We start from the raw sequence: 23811 nt of genomic DNA, 5'->3' as shown, positions 1-23811 counted from the left end.
CATATCAGAAAGTGAAGTACCTGGGGTATGTTCTGGGACATGGCGCAATAGCACCTCAAGCCTTAAAGGTACGGGCAATAGCAGAAACCCTGTTTCCCACAAACAAAAGAGATCTCCGTGCCTTTTTGGGTTTGTTGGGGCATTATCGGCGATTTGTACCACAATTTTCCGAAGTGGCTACCCCTCTAACTGATATTCTCCGCAAAGATGCCAGGCCCCAGCTGTTACTTCAATCAACCAAAGAAATGGTAGAGGCCTTCCAGACTCTCAAAACTACCATCACTACGAGTCTGGTATTGGCATCACCTGACTTCAACAAGCCCTTTATACTTACTACACACTCACGCCTCCAATTATGGGCTGGGGGCGGTGTTATCTCAGATGTCTGACGAGGGAGTTGAACATCCTATTTTGTACATAAGCTGTTCCCAAGGGAGGTAAAATACCCCACAATTGAGAAAGAAAGCTTAGCGGTAAAATGGGCAATAGACAAGCGGAGATATTACTTAGAAGGGAGGCCATTCACGCTGTACACTGACCATGCCCCCTTACAGTGGATGTGTAGGAATAAATCCCCAAACCCCAGAGTCCTTTGTTAGTTGTTGGCTCTTCAACCCCTTTGCATTTGAGGTACGTCACCGAAAGGGAAAAGACAATGGAAGTGCAGACTACCTATCACGGGTGTTCCCTCTCCCCGTGTCCTAAGGGGGAGAAGGGGGTAGGGTGTAACAAAGTGGGGTTGATACCAAAGGAAAACAACAATTGTGTGGACTGGTGGACTGCAACATCGCACTATTGTCTCTCCCCAACAGGACGATTGGAGCTCAACCTCTCTACCACTCCTAAATGCATCGGAGGATTATGAAGAGGGCTCCTTTAACTGGGTATTCTCTCCCATCAAAACCCCGCCACCGGAAGACGTCACGACGTGCCACGCAATAAGGTCGGATGACAACAGGAAGGAGGTGTGTGCGTACACCAAGGAGGAAGAAGACGTCGGTAACCGGAGCGCGATCCTCTACGGATCAGCGTAAGAAACTGGAGAGAGACCAGCCGGAAAAACGACCTCAACAAGAACCCAGAGACCACCAGGAGGCCCTCAGCACCACGAGCCGCCTGCCAGGCTCAAGGAGGAGCGTTGCTTACCAAGGTACAGAAGCGGGCGTCGGGCTGGATTGGAGGCAGGACAGGCGTCCGTAGGTATAGCCGGGTCTCTCCCTCTTCAGCCCACTTTTCTCCTACCTCGAGCACCCTCACGGTTTTTCTTCGCATAAACGTTCTTTTCGTTGTGTGTAGCACGGTGTGCGGTGGCACTTCACTCCCCATTCCTCATTTACTTCCCCGAACTGAGATCTCGCACCCGTTCTCCTCTATTCTCTTTTTTTAACATCACGGAGTCGACGAAGTCGAAGACGCGAAGCGAACTACACAGCGTCAAGAAGAGGACTGTCACCCACTTCCAAAGGCTCTTTTCACCATCCCCAGATGTATTGGTTGCAAGAAGGAGATGTTAATTAAGATCAATAAGGCCTTAAATAACACGGCCTAGTTTCCGCCCAGTTCATTCTCCCCCTCCCCCATTACACAGGGCTTGTGGATTCCCCATGAAGGGAACCTAGTCGCACTGAAACCCATTCTTCTGCCCTGCCATTACTCTCTTCCGCCCGATGCTTTCCTGGGGTTCCCCGGTTGCTGTTGTTTCACCAGGAACACTGTGCCCTTAATATCCGATACAGTCAATGATAAAATACATACTGCCTCTACCACAACTAAGGAAGGTGGTTTCCTTATTAATGCTAGGTCACTGGTGAAGAATAATCTGGCGTTTAGGGATTTTATCTCTGTCAGGAAACCCTCTTGGGTCTTCATCACAGAAACTTGGGCCTCTGAATCCTCTGGTCCTGAACTCGTGAACGCTGTTCCAGACGGCTACGCGTTGGCAAGGTCGGACAGAGTGGGACGTAGGGGCGGAGGGCTGAGTATCCTATATAAGGTTTCCTCAATTTGTCGTGTTAAAACTCTCTCCTCCCCTCGGATCCCTTTCAAGCCATTTATTTTTCTATAGCCTCTTCCCCACCAGTTTCCTTCTCTGGCCTCCTGATCTACAGACCTCCGGGCCCCAGAGCTGACTTTAGCCAGGACCTACTGAAAATGTTAGAACCCTATTTCGGATGTGTCTATCTGACTGTTATGGGAGATCTGAATTTCCACTTAGAGGATCAAGGTTCCAGTGACACTCTCACCATAGTGGACACCCTGGCCGCATGTGGTCTTCGGCAATTGGTGGATGGCCCCACCCATCGAGCTGGTCACACACTAGATGGGGTCTTCTCCAACGACCCTAGACTTACGACAGGCCCTCCCATTCCCCTCGTGTGAGCTGTCCCCCTGGAAATCAACCCCCCCCCCTCTCCTCACAAGTTGTCGTATGACCTTGGGAAAAGGGAACCTAAGCGGAATTTCAGGAGAATTGCTAATGACACTCTGGCCCCCCTCATGGCTCACGTCAGAACAACTCCGGTGGGAGATGTCAGTGCCGCTGCACTGGAGTTATCTAACTCCATTGCAAGTGCAGTGGACCTCCTGGCCCCAGTGTCGTATCGCTACTCTGCTAGGAAAAGACCCTCAGCCCCCTGGTTTTCGGAAAGACTCAGGCTTCTAAGACAGGCCTGCAGGAAACAGGAAAGGCTTTGGCGAGCCAGCTGGGATCTCAGGGAAAGGGAAAAACAAACTCCTCCTTAGAGACTATAAAGCAAAGGTAATTGAGGAAAAGCAGGCCCATTTTTTCAATCTAACGACCTCCCTCACCTCTCCTAGGAAATTATTTAAAATTGTTGACTCTTTGTGCACCCTGCACACCCCCGATCCTATTATAGGTTCCCAAGAGTTATGTGACAATATCTCCCTATTTTTGCATTCCAAAATAGTGGATATTCATACCACTCTTGAAGTACAAAGGGATATGCTGGGTTCTCCTCTCCCTCTGGCCCCGGCCCTTCCTGAAGGTTGTCTAATGGACCCTCATAGGAGCCTGTCCTATTTCCCCCTTCTCACTTACCAGCAGCTAGTTCTGCTTTTGAATAAAACTAAATCTGGATCTCCTCTGGATCCATGCCCTCTTAAGATCTTGAAGGACTGTAGGGAAGTCTTGCTGCCCCTCTACCTTGAGGTGATGAACCATGCTATGACAGAAGGCATTTTTCCTTCCTCTTGGAAAAGGGCAGTGGTCAAGCCTTTGCTGAAAAAGCCAACCCTAGTCCCGGAGATATTAAAAAACTTTCGCCCAATATCTCTGCTTCCGGCCCCAGCAAAGATGCTCGAGACACACCTCAATCAACACCTTACGGCCTTTTTAGACACCTCTGGCCGCCTGGACCAGTCACAACATGGTTTCCGGAAGTTTCACAGCACCGAATCGGCTCTCACAGTGGTCCTAAATAACATTCGTGCGAAGGTCGACCAGGGCCATACCACTCTGCTGGTCCTGCTCGACCTAACAGCTGCATTTGACACCCTATCTCCCTCTATCCTACCAGCTCATCTTAGGGAGATAGGAGTGGAGGGCCCTGCTCCGAGTCTCTTGGCCTCCTTCCTCAATCAGAGGGAGCAGAAGATCAAGTTGAGAGAGTTCCTGTCCCAAGCTACACCTGTGCAATGTGGGGTCCCGCAGGTATCGGCTCTCAGCTCCACTCTTTTCAACATTTATGTGGCCCCTCTTGCCAGGTTGGTAAGATCTTTTGGGATGGATGTGGTGTCATACGCCGATGACACCCAAATTATGGTGTCTCTCTCCCACTCAATGAGTACCTCCGTTCTTAGCTTCAGGAACTGCATGAAGGCAGTTGCGCAGTGGATGATCTTGAACTCACTGAAGCTGAACGGAGAGAAAACCGAGGTCCTGGTCTTCAGCGGAGACCAGGTTGTCTGGTCTAGTGACTGGTGGCCTCCATCTCTTGGAGCCTGCCCCTCACACTCAAAATCCGCGCGGAATCTGGGCGTTTTGATTGACACCTCGCTCAACATGGTCCAGTAGGTAAACAGGACGGTCTCAACATGTTGGGGTATTATCAGGATCTTGAGGAAAATCACACATTATCTCTCCCTCCAAGCCCGCAAACAGGTCGTTGTCGCTCTGGTCGCATCACGGCTAGACTATTGCAACGCGCTCTACGCGGGCATCAATAAAGGCCTGATTCAACGCCGGCAGATCGTCCAAAACGCGGCAGCTAGGTTTGTCCTTGCCGCCCCCAGCCTCTCCTCTGCCACTTCCGCTAGGAAAAGCCTGCACCGGCTCCCGATCCAGGCAAGGATCACTTTTAAGATCCTGTGCCTTGTTTATGGGGCCTTGTCTGGCGAATGTTCGGAAGGTTTAAGATCCCTGCTGGTTCCTTATGTTCCCAGCAGAAATCTGCGCTCCTCTAACAAGAATCTCCTATCCGTCCCACGGTTTCGCAGAGTCAGGTGGGGGGGAAGGGCCTTTTCCTCCCTGGCCCCCAAACTCTGGAACAACCTCCCCCCTGAACTGAAGACTCAACCCTCTATTTTGCTCTTCAGAAAAGCATTAAAAACTTGGCTCTTCGCTGAGGCATATTGATAATCCAGCACCTGGCCCCGGTTCTATAATTTTTTGCATTATATTTTTTGATAGGCGCCTTGATACCCGTTGGGCTAAGTCGCGCATTATAAGATGGCTTTCATTCATTCATTCATTCAACCTAGAAAACACATGAAAAGTATCATTTTTTGTTTTTTGGAACAATGGGAAAAGCCATGCTGTGGAAGAAAGTCTATTTTTGCTAAATATGGCATGAACTAAAGGTTTGCTAAGATAGAATCACCATCTTTCCAGCTTTTGAAGAACAAGCAGAGTCCTGAAAAAATCAAAACTTTTTTCAATCACAGTTTTTTCTAACCGGCAGTCAATTTTTTTACTTTATTGTTTCAAAAAGTTGACAGTTTGTTAGGGGAACACAAGTGAAACCCATGGGTGAACCCGGAAAGCATTAAGTGTCTGAAAAGTAAAGAAAATGAATTCATCAAGGGGTAATCAATTTGTGTCATGAAAAATAACCCCATTAGGCTATGTGGGCAGCTGTAGAATTTGGGCTAGGACTCTGCCAACACCGAGGTAAACTACCAAACCCAGACATTTCTGAATACTAGACACCTAGGGAAGTCTAGGGTGGTGTGAAATGTGGGGATTCCACTGCGTTTTCATACATACAAGGTCTTGCAAACATCAAACTTTGCCTAAAATCACATATTTTGTTCATAATTCTTGAATAACATTTCTGAAACTGTAGAATCCACCAAATACTTAAAACCTGGCATTCCCACGCCTGTTCTAATAACAAGCATTTGCAATGCAATAGGTCTCGCATTATTTAAGTTTGAGCTATTAGCATTGTAAATGGCAATTGTTTTCTGCTTTATGCTATAGTTTTTTTTTACATAAAAAGCTACATATAAAATATGTTTTATTAAAGTTATTTATGCAGTATCTAAATTTTGTTTGCATAAAACAGTATAATAATATCTTAGTAAAAAAGTCAAATATTTTAATGGAAATTCACCAAATGTTCATTTATGTGTTGGTTTTGAAAATAGCTAAATTAATAGCTTTGTCATTTACAATGCCATTAGTTATAACTTTCGCAAATGTGACACCTATAGCATTTGTAATGCAACATTTGTATTTACGTGACTTAGATGTATTGATATTACAAATAACAATGGCTTTTAATTTTTTTAATACTTAATAAAAGTGATTGTAATTTATAATGGCAATAGCTTAAACTTTTGTAAATAACTTTTGTGAAGATTATGTTCAGTGTATTTTATTGTAACAAAATCCAAGAACAGAAGTGAAATATTAACATCTTTTTGTGACATTTGTAATAAAGCTTGAAACATTGAGAGAACATATTTGTGCTGTGGTGGTGCTGAGTGATGCTGTGGTGGTGCTGAATGGGGCTGTGGTGATGCTGAGTGATGCTGTGGTGGTGCTGAGTGGTGCTATGGTGGTGCTGTGGTGGTGCTGTGGTGGTGCTGAGTGATGCTGAGTGATGCTGTGGTGGTGCTGAGTGGTGCTGTGGTGGTTCTGAGTGGTGCTGTGGTGGTTCTGAGTGATGCTGTGGTGGTTCTGAGTGATGCTGTGGTGGTGCTGAGTGACTGTACTCACTGTCACTCTGCACTCACTGTCACTCTGCACTCACTGTCACTCTGCACGCACTCTGCACTCACTGTCACTCTGCACTCACTGTCACTCTGCACTCACTCTGCTCTCACTGTCACTCTGCTCTCACTGTCACTCTGCTGTCACTCTGCACTCACTGTCACTCTGCACTCACTGTCACTCTGCACTCACTGTCACTCTGCACTCACTGTCACTCTGCACTCACTGTCACTCCGCACTCACTGTCACTCTGCACTCACTGTCACTCTGCACTCACTGTCACTCTGCACTCACTGTCACTCTGCACTCACTGTCACTCCGCACTCACTGTCACTCCGCACTCACTGTCACTCCGCACTCACTGTCACTCTGCACTCACTGTCACTCCGCACTCACTGTCACTCTGCACTCACTCTGCACTCACTGTCACTCCGCACTCACTGTCACTCTGCACTCACTCTGCACTCACTGTCACTCCGCACTCACTGTCACTCTGCACTCACTGTTTCTGCACGCACTCTGCACTCACTGTCACTCCGCACTCACTGTCACTCTGCACTCACTGTCACTCTGCACTCACTCTGCACTCACTGTCACTCTGCACGCACTCTGCACTCACTGTCACTCTGCACGCACTCTGCACTCACTGTCACTCTGCACTCACTGTCACTCTGCACTCACTGTCACTCCGCACTCACTGTCACTCCGCACTCACTGTCACTCCGCACTCACTGTCACTCTGCACTCACTGTCACTCTGCACTCACTCTGCACGCACTCTGCACTCACTGTTTCTGCACGCACTCTGCACTCACTGTCACTCCGCACTCACTGTCACTCTGCACTCACTGTCACTCTGCACTCACTCTGCACTCACTGTCACTCTGCACGCACTCTGCACTCACTGTCACTCTGCACGCACTCTGCACTTACTGTCACTCTGCACGCACTCTGCACTCACTGTCACTCTGCATGCACTCTGCACGCACTGTCACTCTGCATGCACTCTGCACGCACTGTCACTCTGCACGCACTGTCATTCTGCACTCACTGTCATTCTGCACGCACTGTCATTCTGCACTCACTGTCACTCTGCACTCACTCTGCACTCACTGTCACTCTGCACTCACTCTGACTCTGCACGCACTCTGCACTCACTGTTTCTGCACGCACTCTGCACTCACTGTCACTCTGCACTCACTGTCACTCTGCACTCACTGTCACTCCGCACTCACTGTCACTCCGCACTCACTGTCACTCCGCACTCACTGTCACTCCGCACTCACTGTCACTCCGCACTCACTCTGCACGCACTCTCCACGGCCCATTGCTTCACTTCACTTCACTTTTCCTTAGCCATCCCGTTTGAGAACACATTGAATTAATTCAATAGTGGATCTGTGCCTTACAAAAACTTCAGTTATAGAAGGTTAGCATAAATAAACGAATCTTGATTCATGTATAATAAGAATAATACAGGCTGCGTAAACAGAGAACATGGCAAACTGACACATTTTGAGCAACATGCGGCAATGTCACCAGGGCATGGGGTGATACTTGAATGCTTGAAGTTATAAATATTACTTTCAATAAATGCTGCTTAACTCAGTTATATAATAGTATGCACTTAATTGAGACACTGAAAAATGTTGAAAATATATAACGTTTTATTTTTATGTCTTTTTTCTTGCTATTGTTCGTCTGATTTACATATTTGGCTGGCTCGGCTCGTGCTCTGGCTCTTAGAGCCACACCAGACCCCTGGCTCGGCTCTTCTCAGGGCTGTCCATGCCCCACCATAAAGGTGGTGTCTTCTCCGCCCTTGGTTATGGGGTCTCCCCTCCTTGGTTTGTTAGTGTGCCTGGCAGGTACACAGCGCCTCGCCTGCTCCCGCGCCGCTTCTAGCAGCAGTGGCTGCCCTGGTACCGGGCCCGCCGGGCAGGCGATACTCGTCTGTTCAAGAAATGCACCCCGGCCCGCGCGCGAGCCCGAGGACTGATCCCGATCAGACGTCTGAAAGAGGCTCGCAATTAAAAAAGAAAAAACACAAGACGCCGGTAACCGGAGCGCGGTCGCGGAATTCCTCTACAAATTGCCACTGAGTGCTTTGGACGAGCACCTCCCTGCCTGCTCGGCACTGTGACCGGAAGACATAAACTACCCCCTCAACTCACTCCCTGCTTCTTTCCGCCCTTCTTTACTCCCATGTCACTTCCCCTTCGATCCCTTCGTGTAGTCATAAAAGGCAGAGCTCTTGCTCTGATGGTGGGGCATAGAACGGAACTAACGAGGCACATAGAGACGCTCGAGGGGGATATTCTGGAAGATGAAAAGAAACTGAGAAGCAGCCTTTGTTCTAAGCATTTTTATGCAGCGTTTTGCGCCGGCCTGCGACCAGGAAGTCAGGCAGGCCGGGCGGGACAACCGGAAGTAGGAGGGCGGGAGCCTACCCCGCCTCCCACGGAAGAGCCGCGATTGTTTGGAGCACCGGAGCAGGCAGGAGCCTACCCTGCGCCCCGGTGCCGAAGAAGGGAAGGAGAGTCTTGCTGCCGGTGGGAGCCGCTGCACTGAGGAAGCCGGTGAGTGGGGCTTCGCCTTGTTGGGGGGGGGGGGGGGGGGGGGGGCGCATCTGTGTGCGCGCACGCGGCGGGCTGTGTATGTGTGTGAGCGTGCATGTGTGTGTGTATGTGTATGTGTCCTGGAGTCTGTGTGTATGCGTGTGTGTGACGGGGGGGGGGGGTTGCCTGTCTGGGTGCCTGCGTGTCTGTGTAAGTGTAAATGCGTGTGCGTGTGTGTGGAGCCGGGAGGAGAGGGGCTGGTGTGTGTGGAGGGGTCTCTGTGTATGCGTGTAGGTGACGGGGGTGTGCCTGTGTATGCGTATGTATGTGCGCATGCGTGAGTGCTGTGTATGCGTGTGGCTGTGATGTGCGCATGCGTGAAAGTTGGTGCGCGTGCACGCAGCTGAATCCAGCCAAGGATAAGCTCGTCACAGTTTCTTGTCCTTCATTCCCCCGTGTCAGACAGCTTTAAGTCTCCAGCCTGGACGCATCCTTCGGATGCGATTTCCAGGCGAGACCTAAAAAGGTACTCCACTTAGGTGTTTGGGCCTAGCACCCATGACAGGAATAGATAAAAACTGTGATTAGATTAAGTTAAAATGTTCTTCTAATGGTTTGCATTTTCCGGTCGCTAGGGTAGGGGCACGGTCCGATGCCTGAGTCGGCTGTCACCCCTTCCTTTTAGTTGGTCGTTTTTCCTTGATGTCTAGAGGACTTTTTGCCTCTCCCCTTCCTGGGTGCTCAGTTGCCCTGGTGTCTAGTGGACTTTTTGCCTCTTCCCCTACGTGGGCGCCCAGTTGGGGTAAACCGCACTCCCCCAATTCACTAGACAAAGGGGCAAAATAACAGTTTAACCTGTTCTGGATGGAGGTAGTTGCCCAATGCCTGGATAAGCACCACATATGTTCTTCTTACTTATAGCTGTTATTCCCTTGTGTCTAGTTAGCTTTCTGTCCAAATGGGGTCAGACTGGGTGGAGGGGCAGAAAGGTTGTAGTGCACTGGGGACATCACTGCCCCATGCCCAGAGGGCCAAATCCCAAAAATAATTTTCCCCTGTGTCTAATGGGTGGATCCTGCTTCAGATCGTTTTCCCTGTGTAAGGCAGCAAAAGTAGGCCTGTCCAATTTCCAGAAATGACTTTCTCTATTCTTGACCGGTGTAAAAGGGGCAGAGTTATGGCCCCTGATTATTGACCAAAGTGAAACCAGTTGGTGTCCAATGGTTTCATTTTCTATCAAAGTGATATCAGTACACTACATGTCACAGTGTCCGACACAAATATTTCAGGATGGGACGTGAGGGAAAAAAAGCACAATAATCATTTTCTCCGGGAGTGCAGAAGACGAACTGTCAAATCCTCTGCATTCCAGAAGTAATGTAGTGGAAGTGAATTGTTCTTTCTAGATGTTAATGTGCAGGGAAAAGTCTGTAGGCACAAGAAAGAACTAAAATGACCAGTGGCGAGTGCAATCTATACAAGGTTTTTTGATGTATTGACAATAAATTAAAATACTTTTCCCACCCACACACCCCCTTCAAAACTGCAGTTTTAGAATCCCAGCCAGACTTAATCTTTCAAATCAAGGAAAAAATAGCACAAACGAGCAGGAATGCCAAGGGTGACAAGCAAGAAGACATACTAGAGAGGGGGAATCAGCAATAAAAAGGCCTGCAAGAAACACAGTTACCAAGCTGGAGATTTGCATACAAATGCGTATAGATCCACAGTGTTGTATAACATTGAGGTCTCTGAGTGTGACCTTGCTAGGCAGCATTCATAGCATACAATTGATAATTGAAGAATGCGGTTTTAAAGATACAAAGAACATGTTTTTGCATTGGCGTCAACCATAATAATATATTGGCGTCAACCATAATAATATTTTCTTTTATACAATATGCATGTACAATTCACCATTATTGTGAGGCCAATGAAGAGACTTACCAACCTCTCCTGCCCACCAACTTTAGTACTTGAGGTACTGGGAGTATTTATGAAAATTTGGATTTTAAGTTTACTATTGATTTGACACAAAGTAGAACATAAGCGCTGGAGCATATTTTTTTGCGGGTCAAACAGTGTGGTGGTACAAGAACTAAAAGTGTTCTAGAGAAATGTACAAAACCTAAGTATACCTCCACCCGAGTATACCCGCCTGGGACAAACGCAGCAGGATCGGAGGCCTACCTTATTGTTTAGCTGTGTTGCCCCCTGCAGTGAGGCGCCAGTATAGCGAGAGCAGAACTCAAATAAACCTGGGAATACAGGACTGCAAAATAAAACAGACAAAAAACTGAATTACAAAAAGAATTTCTTCAAATGCAGATGCCAATCCCTTGGTTTATGTTGCCCTTAACAGACTACATCTTATTTTTCAACAAGTTCTAAAAGGCTTTGAGACATACAACTCAAATTGACTTCAGGTTTATTTTGTGAATAGGTACAGAGACAAAGCATATATCAATAGCAAAATGATATAACTGTAACCAAGCGTTTGTAGCCTATTTTATTACAGAATGCCATGCTGTGCACACAAACTTACCATCCAGTGTGGGGTTCAGAATATTATAAGTTGTTTAATTCAAGAGTTTAACTTTCAATTTTGAGAAAGACTAATGATCATGTGGAAACCACCCAATGCATCAGTATGCCGACAGAAGTGCTGCCTTGCTTTCTCTTTTTTTCTGGGCCCCTGCCTTTTTTGATTGTCCCAAGAACAGTGGAACTTGGAAATAAGCTCGGTTTCAATTGACCAGATCTATTAGATCTCAGAGACTGACTTACGTGGTAAAGAGATGGTACAGAGATCATGACGTCCTGGGGACATGACCCAAAACTTCCCTATTAACTTACAGACTGTATTTCGCCGTATCAACTTCATATCCGAAAGGCAACGGGAGATAAATCAGGACAAGGAAAGGTCATGGACTCCAGTAATCCATACATTTCTATTTCAGGTTATTCAAGAGAATAAAAGATACCCACGATTGTGTTCATCAGTAACCCTGCACGGACTCAAATCCACCAAGTCAGAGACACTGCCAATAGTATTTAACATTTATATGGACTGGTACTACATGATGCTAGGTTTAAGGTTGGAGTAACCTCTTTACAAGTGCAATTTGTTTGCATCTTTCACATTAATGACATTGTAGCAATTGTCCAAATTTTAGACAATGAAAATGTACTTTCATTTGATTCAAAATATTTCATTAAAAATATTTACAAAAAGGTCTTTAAAAAAACATTGAAAATCCACTTAAGTAAAGAGTCCCTCTCTCCTATAAATTGTTCAAACAACACGTGTTTCCCGGTATTACTATTCCGTTTCTTCAAGTGCCAGTGATCAAGGTTTGCTGAATATTAAACTCAGTGCCTGGATACACTCATGGGTGATAAGCGGCGCTTTACAAATATGGTTGGATTGGATTAGGATTTTATGGCGTTCCTTCGAGTAGTGATTATAGCCTTATAGCTCGCTAGGGCCGGCTATAAGGCTACATTATAGGCACGCTGCAGTGTTAAAGGTCTGAGCCGAAGGCGAGGGACTTTAACAAAGCAGAGGGACTTTAAAAGCCGGTATAGCCCTGCTACGAAGGGCTATGAGGCTATTAGAACATTATGCCACTAGAGGGCAGAATCTGCCACTAGAGGGCAGAATGTTCTAACAAATAAAACAAAGCCTTCAGGGAGCGCAAGGGGATTGACATCCCCTCAGGTCCCTGAAGCCTTTGTTCACAGCCAGAGCTGTGAACAAAGAAACATTGAAATACTGGAGCTCCGGGCTTATACCAGCCATTATAAGGCCCAGAGCACTCCATTGCTTTCAATGGAGCTACCAACATTCCAATGTTCTAATACAATTTAACCCCTTCGATGCTGGTGACGGAACCATTCCGTCATCAGTCACGGTTGAGCTGTGCTGATGACGGAATGGCTCCGTCACGGCAACACCACTTATCATTGGGGCCCAGCACAGGAGGAAAATATCAGCCGCAGCAATGAGGTTAAGATTTTATAACATCAATTTTCCTCAAACGCAGCCGTTGATAATGTTTCTCAGCATGCACAACAAAACAGCAGGCTCCTGTGCTTGCACATACTGTAAGGTGTAATACTGTCAGTAAATAAATCCTTTTAATCCAACTTCTAGTCTCTTGTCTATGCCCTTCAGTCAAACATATTACATTTTGTTGTGAAGAATACAATCATGGGGGGGGTGCTAATGAGCATGGCTGCAAGATGGCCGCCACTTCGTGAGGCTTTGCAGGCTGGATGGCCGATCCAACATTAATCCTGCAGTTTGGGTAGACATCGCACCCCAAGAAATGATGTGGACTGCCACACAGGTACTGAGGCACAGGCTGAACATGTCCTGGACACCGACAGGACCTGCTTCACAGAGGAGAGGCAAGCTGCAGTGAGGCTGGAGGGAAAATGGTGGCTCTGCAAGGCCCGGCAACCCTAACGCCAAGCCTGTCTGGAGAATACCGACATGAGCCTCACGGTGCGCACTGTGTAATACACTGCCGCCCCCCCCCCCCGGCCAACGATTCACAACCAGGGGGCCAGAAGCCAAAGGAGGAGCAGCCGAGTGCAGTGCGGAAGCTGAAGCTGCAGAGACTCCGCGAAGGTGCCGGGAGCAGGCCAGACGACGAAGAAGCTTGAAGACCTGTGGGTGGGAGAGCGGCACTGCCTCCATGGAGTCTGACTGTGTGCATCAAGGTACCCTAATCGTCTGTGCCCGCGGCTGCATCCATGTGCCCGAGAAGAGGAGTGTGAGAGAGAGGCTGAGAGCAGAGGAGCGGCAGGTCCTAGGCCACAGCAGTGGAGAGAGAGAGAAGGTGAACCCGCAGTCCCCAGCGAAATCAACCTGGAGGTGGCCCGGCTGGAGCTCTAACAGGCCCGACAAGGGGGTGGTGGGTGGGGAGAGGGTTGAAACCCGGTGGGAGACCTCGCTCAGCCCACTCCCATGAAGATAAGTGGTCAATTGTGCAGAACGGAGCAACACGTCTGGGGGTATCACCTCCTCTGCTCCGACCCAGAGCGGACCTTGCAGGTGGTCTCTGCGTAAACACAAAGCGCCTGGGGAGCAGCGGAGTAGGACGACTTCCAGTCCACCGGGGGCTGTGTAACCGAGTGGGCCTAGTCGGGGGCAGATCATGGACTCAGGAAGGGCATCCCATGGCACGTACAGATAGGGGTAGCGTTAAAAGAGCCTGGGGCTGCCACACGACGACCAAGCGTCCCGTGAAATATTGCCCGGTGGAGAAAGGCTTCCTGCCCGGTGAGAGAGGGTGGGTGCCCCTCCCCAATTGAGGAGGCAAAGAGTCCAGTTGAATCTCTTTCCCTTAGACAGAGAGAGATCCCTCTGAAAGTCCTGGTACTTATTGGGGGAAAGTGGCAAAGGACAATAACTGCCAGACCGCTGTAGTGCACCACTCAGGGCAAGTAGGAGAGACAGGTAACATGGGGAAGATGGGTAACCAGCAATCATAGCAGACCTTTGACAGCGCAGACCTTCCCTGAGCGGTAACCCTTTAGAGGATGAACAGATGAGGCAAAGTCGGGCACCATGTCCACACAAGAGCTGAACATCCGTGAAATGTTCAAAGCAATCACTCACGGTCACTTACCAAAAAATTAACAATGTCTGACAGACTGGACAAGCTAAAAGATAAGCTATCCAGTCACGATGAACGCATTGGTCACGTCGAATAACACACGTCTGCGCTGGAGGATGAGGTGGCAGCAACATGGGAAAAACTGCTCAGTATTGAAAAAGTTCTGGAAGCGATTAGAATAAAGAATGAGGACTTAAAAGCTAGATCTAGATGCAACAACCTGCGCGTTGTGGGAATACCGGAATCTACCGCCATGAGCCGTGTTGAGGACTATGTGTATGGCTGCTCCCTGTCAGCGGTCTGCATAGTAGAGAGCTCCAGAGGGCCCTCGGTCAGAGGTCCCCTCCGGGTGCCCCGGCTAGACTGATAATAGCCAGTTACTAAATCGGGACACAGTGCTGCGCAAGGCCAGAGATCAGCAACAAACAATATTACCAGGGAAACGCTGTCTCGTTCTACTCTGACTTTAACCTGGCAGTAATGGCTGCCAGAAAGGAGGGTGTGCCAGTGAAAAGGACGCTTCAGAACCAGGACATCAAATACTCTGCTCTACCCAGCAAAACTACGTATTTTCCACTCAGACAAAACTTTGTATATCACTGTGTGAGGAAGTGACCGTTTTAGAGGATAATCGTACCTTGCCGTGGCCTAAAAGCGGACTGCAACACCCACGATCCTTTACTGTCTCTCCTCAGGAAGACGGAAGCGATGAAAACCGTAACCCGGAAGAGGAGGAGAAACAACCCGGATACGGTACGGCAGGACGAATGACGGAACGCTACAAAGAGGCAAGGGCGGAGACAACGGTCGTCCACGCCGAAGACGGAGAAAGGAGTGCAGAGAAGGAGACCGAAGACGCGGGACCCAAGGAGACCCAGTCCAGCCCCGAACAGGACGTCGACGACGACAGCTGGTGCGAGGACTGGTGGTGTCCGGTGGATGCTGGAGAGCGGCCGTGACTCTAGGAAGAGTTACGGCAGGGTTGGTGAGTAATACCGACTCGAGGGAATTGTATCGGGAAGCGGGAGGAAGAAGATACAGGGAGGGAGATTGAACGTTCATGACCGTTGTTTGTTAAGGGCATTGTGCAATTGAGTAAAAAGCCAAACTACGAGTATCCACACGGGGTATTTAAATGCATGGCGTTACATTTATTCTTGACGGCATTTACTTCCATCGGCACTGTGCACTCTTGTCGACACTTGCCCAGACCTTGTGAATGTTCATACGTATGAGCACTTTCAACCCTCCTAGGCACTATAAAACTTCTGTAAGTATCCTGAATTTCCCCTATCCTGACTTATCCCAATGTTCCCCTCCCCCTCACGTTACCCCGTTCATTTTTACAGACCCTAGACACGAAAGGTGTGGTGAAGGTATTACTCCTGTTCTAGGAACTTTATTTAGAGTTCTCACTATACCCTCCTTTATTTCCCTTCTCTTATGAGCCACCGGGGCAAGCCACCACGTCCTGAAGATCTGACGAAAACCACCCGAGCCCTTTCATCGCCTGACACCTCCGCGGGGACCTCGGAAGAGGAAGAAGAGGACACGTTTGAAGACTCCCTGCCAAATCCTGTCACCTCATCCTTTGTATTCAATAAACCTGTTTCCTTTAAACCTCCACTACCGCCTCCACGCCTGTTTATCAGACCCGCCCTCTTACAAGTGGTGTCAGAAGTGGGATCTGAAGGCAAGATAGAGGCCGCCATGGCGAAGATGGCCGAAAATCAGAAACACCTGGAAAAAATCATGGAACGATTTCTAAACGTTGTTGAAGAAGACCGGGAAAAGATCCAAAAAGTCATTTCGGGTCAAGGACAAACACATGAGGCTGCTATGGGCAAACTTACTGAAGTACTAGGACAACAAAAAGGCCCTACCACCCTACCTTCTGTAGTGCTACAACGATATGTAGCGGGAGAAGACCCTGATTTTTTCTTTAATAATTTTGAGAGAATGGCCACTGCAGCCTCCTGGCCGGCCGAAAAATGGGGCCAATACTTCGGACCTTTTTTATCAGGAGACTTACAAGCTGCATACCAGGCAGCAACTCTACAAGGAGCAGTACCTTATGCTGACATTAAGAAGTGTATCTTGGAAAGATTAGGTATAGATGAAGAAACATATAGGGTGAAGTTGAGGCAAATGAAAGAAGGGCCTCAAGAAACCCCACATGCTCTGTTCTTCCGAGTAAAGGATATGACAGATCGATGGCTTAAACCTGCTACTACAGATAAGGACGGAATCATGGCCAAGATCTATCTAGAACAATATCTGACATCTCTACACCCCCCAATTCAAAGATGGGTGCGACAACAGGCTAACCTCACCCTAGAAACCGCTGTTGAAATAGCAAGTGCTTATCATAGAGCTTTAGACTTCCAAAAAGGGAAAGACGAGACTGCAGGGAAAACCGGAGGCCATACTGGAATTAGGCATCCCCGGCCTCCTATGCAAAAGAAACCTGAAACTCTGACTTTCATCCCAAGTCCCCCCCTAGGAGTGCTCCATTCCCTATCCGTCCACCAACTACAGGTCCAAAATGTTTTCAGTGCGGAGGAATGGGTCATATAGCGAGATTTTGTCCACAGAAAGAAGAACCTATGGAGATAGGAATGGTCCGCAATTACTACTGCTCCCCTACAGAAAGGAAATCACCCCCTTACAGATGTACAGTTTCAGTAAATGGACAACCTTTAACTGCTTTAGCTGATACGGGGTGCTTACAAAGTGTAGTCAGACCTCAGGATTTGGGGAATACGCTAGGACCCATAGATGGAATGGTGGCTATTAAATGTGTTCACGGGGACACGAAACCCTACCCCACTGCTCAAGTGCAAATTCAACACTCTCAGGATGATGGTACCCCCATGACTGTGGGACTTTTATCACGTTTACCGGAACAAATAATCCTATGGAATGATTATCCCAAGTTGACCCAATTACTACAAAACGCTCCTAGGTCCGAAGACAACTGGCTATCCACTGCACCTTTCTCCACCGATACTGGGAAGGAATGGCCCCCGTCTAAGCAACGGAAAAGTAGAAGGCAAAGACGGGCGGAGAAAGGGAGAGTACCAGTAGTCATGCCGATTATCCCTGAAGAGAATCCCTGGGAAACAGACAGGAATTTTCATGGTGCCCAAAGAGAGGATCCCATACTCCAAGAAGCATGGAGTAAAGCCCATGACAGTGAGGAGCCACAACACGTATGTCCATACTTCTTTGTCAAAAGGGGCTTACTATATAGGAAAGGGGGTCCCAGTCAGAAAGCCCAGTTGTTAGTTCCCAAGTTGTTTCAAGATAAAGTGTTGTATCTAGCACACAGTCATTTATTAGGGGGACATTTTGGAGCAGAGAAAACAGAGAAAACCATTCTAGAACGGTTTTATTGGCCAGGAATATACCAGCAGGTGAAATTGTAGGGAGTGCCCAATTTGCCAGAAACATAGTCGATACCAACCTTCCAGAGTACCTTTGCGTCCCCTCCCTGTTATTGATGAGCCATTTAGTCGAGTAGGCATGGACATAATAGGACCCTTGTTGCCCTCACGCAGTGGTTGTCGTTATGTATTGGTGCTTGTGGATTATGCTACGGGGTTTCCAGAAGCAGTACCCCTTCGACGACCAGACACTGCTAACATATCAAAAGCTATGATTGGGATCTTTGCTAGGGTGGAATTTCCATAAGAGATTCTAACGGATCAGGGAACTCCTTTTGTTTCCAAAATGATGAGGCATTTGTACTCAGTTGGGTGTGAAACAAATTAAAACAGCAGCCTATCACCCCCTAACAGATGGCTTAGTGGAAAGATACAATGCCACCATTAAGACCACGCTAAAAAAAGTTACTGGCGTTAGAAGCCCGGAAGGGGGAGGATATACTTCCATTAGCGCTCTTTGCCATTAGGTGTAAGGAACAGAGAAGTACTGGATACTCTCCTTTTGAGCTGTTGTATGGACACAAACCCGTACTTTACTTGACATGGCTCAAGAACAATGGGAAAATGAGCCTGACAATACAAAACCCCTCCCGGAGTATGTCTCAAACTTGAAAACACATTTGAGACAAATTCGAGATATTGTCCGAACCAATCTGGAGAACGCACAGAGTGATCAAAAGGGGCAATACGATAAAGGGACTAAGACTAGGTCCTTCCAGATAGGGGACCTTGTGTTACTCATGATGGCCACCTCAGATCAAAAGCTGTTGGGACAATGGCAAGGACCTTATAAAGTCATTGCCCAGGTCACTCCCGTTACCTATCGCGTTGAAACTGATGCCAACAAACATACAACCCAAATCTATCACATTAATTTGCTTAAAAAGTAGGAAGGACCCGCACCGACAGCGGTACATGTTATGTTATATTATTGTTTTTTGTAGTGCGCACAGCTACTCCAGCTAAGGAGCGTCCTGGCGCATTTGACAAGGAAGAACATAAAAGGAACATAACACAACAGGAAGAAGAAAAATATTACAGGGACCACTAAGTTTAATAACACATTAAAACAAGCAGAGAACTAGGGGGCAACTAGAACAAAAAAGTTTTTAGGGCTCTCCGGAAGGCCATGAGATCCTCCAGCAGGCGGATTTCCACCGGAAGGGAATTCCAAGCTGATGCCGCTTTTACACAAAAGGAGCGACCCCCCATACGGCACATCCTGTATCTAGGGACTACAGCAAAGGCCTGGCCTTGGGATCGAAGGGTTCGAGTAGGGACATAAAAAGAGAGAAAGCGGGACATAATTTCAGGGCCTAAGCCTCTCAAAATCTTGAAGGTCAAACAGAGGACCTTAAAAAGAATACGCTTCCTCACTGGGAGCCAATGTAAGGAGCGAAGAACACTCGCCACCGAGCAAAATCTAGGCAGGCCGACAATCACCCTGGCCGCGGCATTTTGCACCCGTTGCAAGCGGGTGAGCTCAGCCTGATTCGCCCCGGCCAGAAGAGAGCTAGCGTAATCCAGGCGAGAGATGACAGTAGCCTGGATTACTAGCTGCCTGGTTGGGGCATCGAAGTATTTGAGGACAGGTCTTAAGCCTCTCAACAGACCAAAGCAGCATGCAGCTATTTTTTTAGTATGTCCTACAAAAGTCAGACCGACGTCCAACCAGACTCCCAGATTTTTCAACTCCAGCACCGGAGTCGGGGTTGGCCCCAGCTCCGGTGGCCACCATTGGTCACCCCATAGTTCCACTCCCCTTTCGACAACCATAACCTCTGTCTTAGTGGCATTAAGCTGGAGACAGTTCCCCGTCAACCAGCTAGCCACCGCCTTCAGTCCATCCTGAAACCTGGGGGCATCTAGTTCCGCATCCCCGCTGAGAGTAACCGCCAGCTGTGTGTCGTCGGCATATGAGACCAAAGTTAGGCCCCACTGTCTGGCGACATCAGCCAGCGGTCTCACGTACAGATTGAACAACGTGGGACTCAGCGAGGATCCCTGCGGAACCCCCATGGCCAGTGGCTGGAAATTGGACTTGAAGGGAGGGATGGCAACACAGAAGGAACGATTGCCGAGGAAAGAGCGGAACCACTGCAAGGCCTGGCCGCCGACACCAATCTCCTCGAGCCGATGCAGGAGGATACTGTGAGAGACCGTATCGAAGGCGGCGCTGAGGTCTAACAATATCAGCGCCGCCGTCTGGCCAGCATCCAACACCGCACGGAGATGTTCCACCATCACAAGAAGAGCGGTCTCCGTGCTGTGCCCAGCACGGAAGCCATTTTGTGTGGGATCAAGGGCATTGGACATGTGATAGAGTCCTTAAGTCCCTTGTTTCAACAGAGTATTGATACTGAGCTACCGAACCCTCAGAAAGAAGAGTTGATTCAGAAATTGCAAACTCTATCCCATGTCTTTTCCACCCAACCAGGGAGGGTTACTTTGATCGAACATGTCATCAAAACTCCACCAGGGAAAAGAGTTAAGCTAAGACCCTATCGTATACCTGAAGCACGCCGACAGGTGATACGAGAAGAAATACAAAACATGTTACAAATGGATATTATTGAACCTTCTAGGAGCGAATGGAATTCGCCCATTGTACTGGTACCCAAACCTGATGGGTCAGTTAGATTTTGCATAGACTTCCGTGAAGTAAATAAGATTTCTGACTTTGATACCTACCCCCTCCCACGGGTGGACGAAATGGTAGAGAGAATAGGGAGAGCCAAGTACATTAGCACCTTAGATCTATGTAAGGGCTACTGGCAAATACCTCTCAGAAAGGAAGATAGGGAAAAAACTGCCTTCTCCACCCCGGATGGATTATATCAATTCAAGGTAATGCCGTTCGGTTTGCACGGGGCACCAGCAACCTTTCAGAGAGCCATGAACATAGTGTTGAGGCCCCATACCAACTATGCCGGGGCCTATATTGACGACATTGTGATATACAGTGATAGCTGGGAACAGCATCTGTCTCATCTTTCTCAAGTGGTACAAACTCTAGGGTCATATGGATTGAGAATAAACCCTGCTAAAAGTCATTTGGCTGCACAGACAGTAAAATATCTAGGGTACCTATTAGGAGAAGGAGTGATAAGACCGCAGAAATCAAAACTGACAGCCATTTCACAAATACCACTCCCCAGAAATAAAAAAGATTTGAGAGCGTTTTTAGGGCTGTTAGGGTACTATAGAAGATTTATCTCTAATTTTTCTCAGCTGGCTGCTCCTCTAACGGATCTGCTACAGAAAAATAGTCAAACTGAAAAAATCCTGGAGGTCCCTCCTGCTGAGGTAATAAGAGCTTTTAACACTTTGAAACATTCTCTAACGTCAGATAGTGTTTTGATCAGTCCTGATTATACCCGACCATTCATTTTGTAGACAGACGCGTCTGACCAAGGCCTGGGAGCAGTTCTATCACAAGAAACTCAACAAGGGGAGAAACCGATCTTATATATCAGTCGCAAATTATTTCCACGAGAAAAAAACTATGCGACTATTGAAAAAGAGGCCCTGGCCATCAAGGACCATCGAATCCTTGAGGTATTATCTGGAAGGGAGGGAGTTTACACTCTTTACTGATCATGCCCCTCTAGAATGGCTAGCCAGAAATAAAGGCCATAACGAACGGGTACTTAGATGGTTTCTATCTTTACAACCATACAGATTTCAAACCAAACACAGAAAAGGAAAGGAACAAGGCAATGCTGACTACCTATCCCGATATCCCCAAAGTACAGACTCTAGTAGAAGGACAGCAAGGGAAAGGGGATGTGAGGAAGTGACCGTTTTAGAGGATAATCGTACCTTGCCGTGGCCTAAAAGCGGACTGCAACACCCACGATCCTTTACTGTCTCTCCTCAGGAAGACGGAAGCGATGAATACCGTAACCCGGAAGAGGAGGAGAAACAACCCGGATACGGTACGGCAGGACGAATGACGGAACGCTACAAAGAGGCAAGGGCGGAGACAACGGTCGTCCACGCCGAAGACGGAGAAAGGAGTGCAGAGAAGGAGACCGAAGACGCGGGACCCAAGGAGACCCAGTCCAGCCCCGAACAGGACGTCGACGACGACAGCTGGTGCGAGGACTGGTGGTGTCCGGTGGATGCTGGAGAGCGGCCGTGACTCTAGGAAGAGTTACGGCAGGGTTGGTGAGTAATACCGACTCGAGGGAATTGTATCGGGAAGCGGGAGGAAGAAGATACAGGGAGGGAGATTGAACGTTCATGACCGTTGTTTGTTAAGGGCATTGTGCAATTGAGTAAAAAGCCAAACTACGAGTATCCACACGGGGTATTTAAATGCATGGCGTTACATTTATTCTTGACGGCATTTACTTCCATCGGCACTGTGCACTCTTGTCGACACTTGCCCAGACCTTGTGAATGTTCATACGTATGAGCACTTTCAACCCTCCTAGGCACTATAAAACTTCTGTAAATATCCTGAATTTCCCCTATCCTGACTTATCCCAATTTTCCCCTCCCCCTCACGTTACCCCGTTCATTTTTACAGACCCTAGACACGAAATGTGTGGTGAAGGTATTACGCCTGTTCTTGGAACTTTATTTAGAGTTCTCACGATACCCTCCTTTATTTCCCTTCTCTTATGAGCCACCGGGGCAAGCCACCACGTTCTGAAGATCTGACGAAAACCACCCGCGCCCTTTCATCGCCTGACACCTCCCCGGGGACCTCGGAAGAGGAAGAAGAAGAGGACATGTTTGAAGACTCCCTGCCAAATCCCGTCACCTCATCCTTTGTATTCAATAAACCTGTTTCCTTTAAACCTCCACTACCGCCTCCACGCCTGTTTATCAGACCCGCCCTGTTACAAGGTTTTTCTGGTGCGCAATGTTAAACGTTCACGTGCAAACTCTGCTCGGTCCGTATTGGCGTCCGATGTGTGTAGGGATGGTACAGCCTTTCCTCTGTTGGTGGAGACGTCGTGGGACGCTTCGGTCTGGTCAGCTCCGGAAAGAGAAAAACCAACAGAGAGGAAACCGGTCAGGAAATCGGTCTGATACGAGTTGCACCGGGGACCAAGTGATTGTGAGGGTTCACCTGTGCGTTATGCTAGAAGACAGTGCTCAGTGGTTCTAGGGGTGAGTGAGGGTTTTGAGGGTCGGAAAGGAGGGTAGGGGAGGGACTGGAAAGCGGGTGACGGAAAACGAGAGGGTGCTAAACACTTTTACACACTGTGCCCTTTACTCCCGACCCAAGCCGCCCAACGCCGCCGTACCTTGGAAAGCCACACTCCTCCCTCGGGAGTGTGGCACGGCAGTTCACCGGGTCGTTGGCCTCCTGGCACTCCGCTGCCGTCTTCTGCAGGTTTTCTTCCGTCTCCTTGCACGCCGTCAGCCTCGCGTTCCACCTCCTCGTCCTCGCTTCCTTCTTCCTGGGTGTCGACACACCCCCAGTACAGGACTTCCGCTCCTTTGTCCAGACGGGAACCTCCTACGTCATGAGGGGGCGTGGCCACGTCACTGTGGCGATCCCAGTTAAAGGCGCCTTACTTCTTCATCGTCGTTCGAAAGCAGGGGACGGGTGTCCCAGTCAGACTGACGGGAAGGAGGGGAAGTAGAGTCAGGTTTCCACCAGTCCATAGGGACTTCCGCTCCCACCCAGTTACACCCCTCCCCCCTTGGATTCTCTCGATCGGGGAGAATAGGAGTTCTGGACAGGTAGTCTGCATTGCCGTTCTCAGACCCTTTTCGATGCACCACTGTAAAAGCGTATGGTTGTAGAGAAAGGAACCAGCGTAATACTCTTGCATTCTGGGATTTGTTCCTTTGCATCCATTGGAGGGGAGCATGGTCTGTATATAATACAAAGGGCTTACCCTCCAAGTAATACCTCAGTTTATCTATAGACCAGTGAATAGCAAGGCACTCCTTTTCTACTGTAGGATACTTGCGTTCTCTAGGATGTTACTTCTTACTGATGAATAGTATGGGGTGTTCTAGCCCGTCCACCCCCTCTTGTGA

The 23811-nt window shown here is 48.4% G+C and overlaps 1 protein-coding gene across 2 annotated transcripts in view; it reads right to left on the bottom strand.

Moving 5' to 3' along the window:
• Window positions 1-23811, bottom strand: part of HDAC3 (histone deacetylase 3) — a 277173-nt gene that overhangs the window by 177948 nt on the left and 75414 nt on the right. For both annotated transcript variants that reach the window (XM_086931362.1, XM_086931363.1), the window contains one exon: window positions 10923-11004. In XM_086931362.1, coding sequence (XP_086787488.1) covers window positions 10923-11004 — 82 coding nt within the window. The remainder of the gene's footprint in view (window positions 1-10922; window positions 11005-23811) is intronic.

This window comes from Lissotriton vulgaris, chromosome 7 (assembly GCF_964263255.1).
Source record: "Lissotriton vulgaris chromosome 7, aLisVul1.2, whole genome shotgun sequence".
Classification (NCBI taxonomy): Eukaryota; Metazoa; Chordata; class Amphibia; order Caudata; family Salamandridae; genus Lissotriton; species Lissotriton vulgaris.
This window is presented reverse-complemented; position numbering and strand designations above follow the sequence as displayed.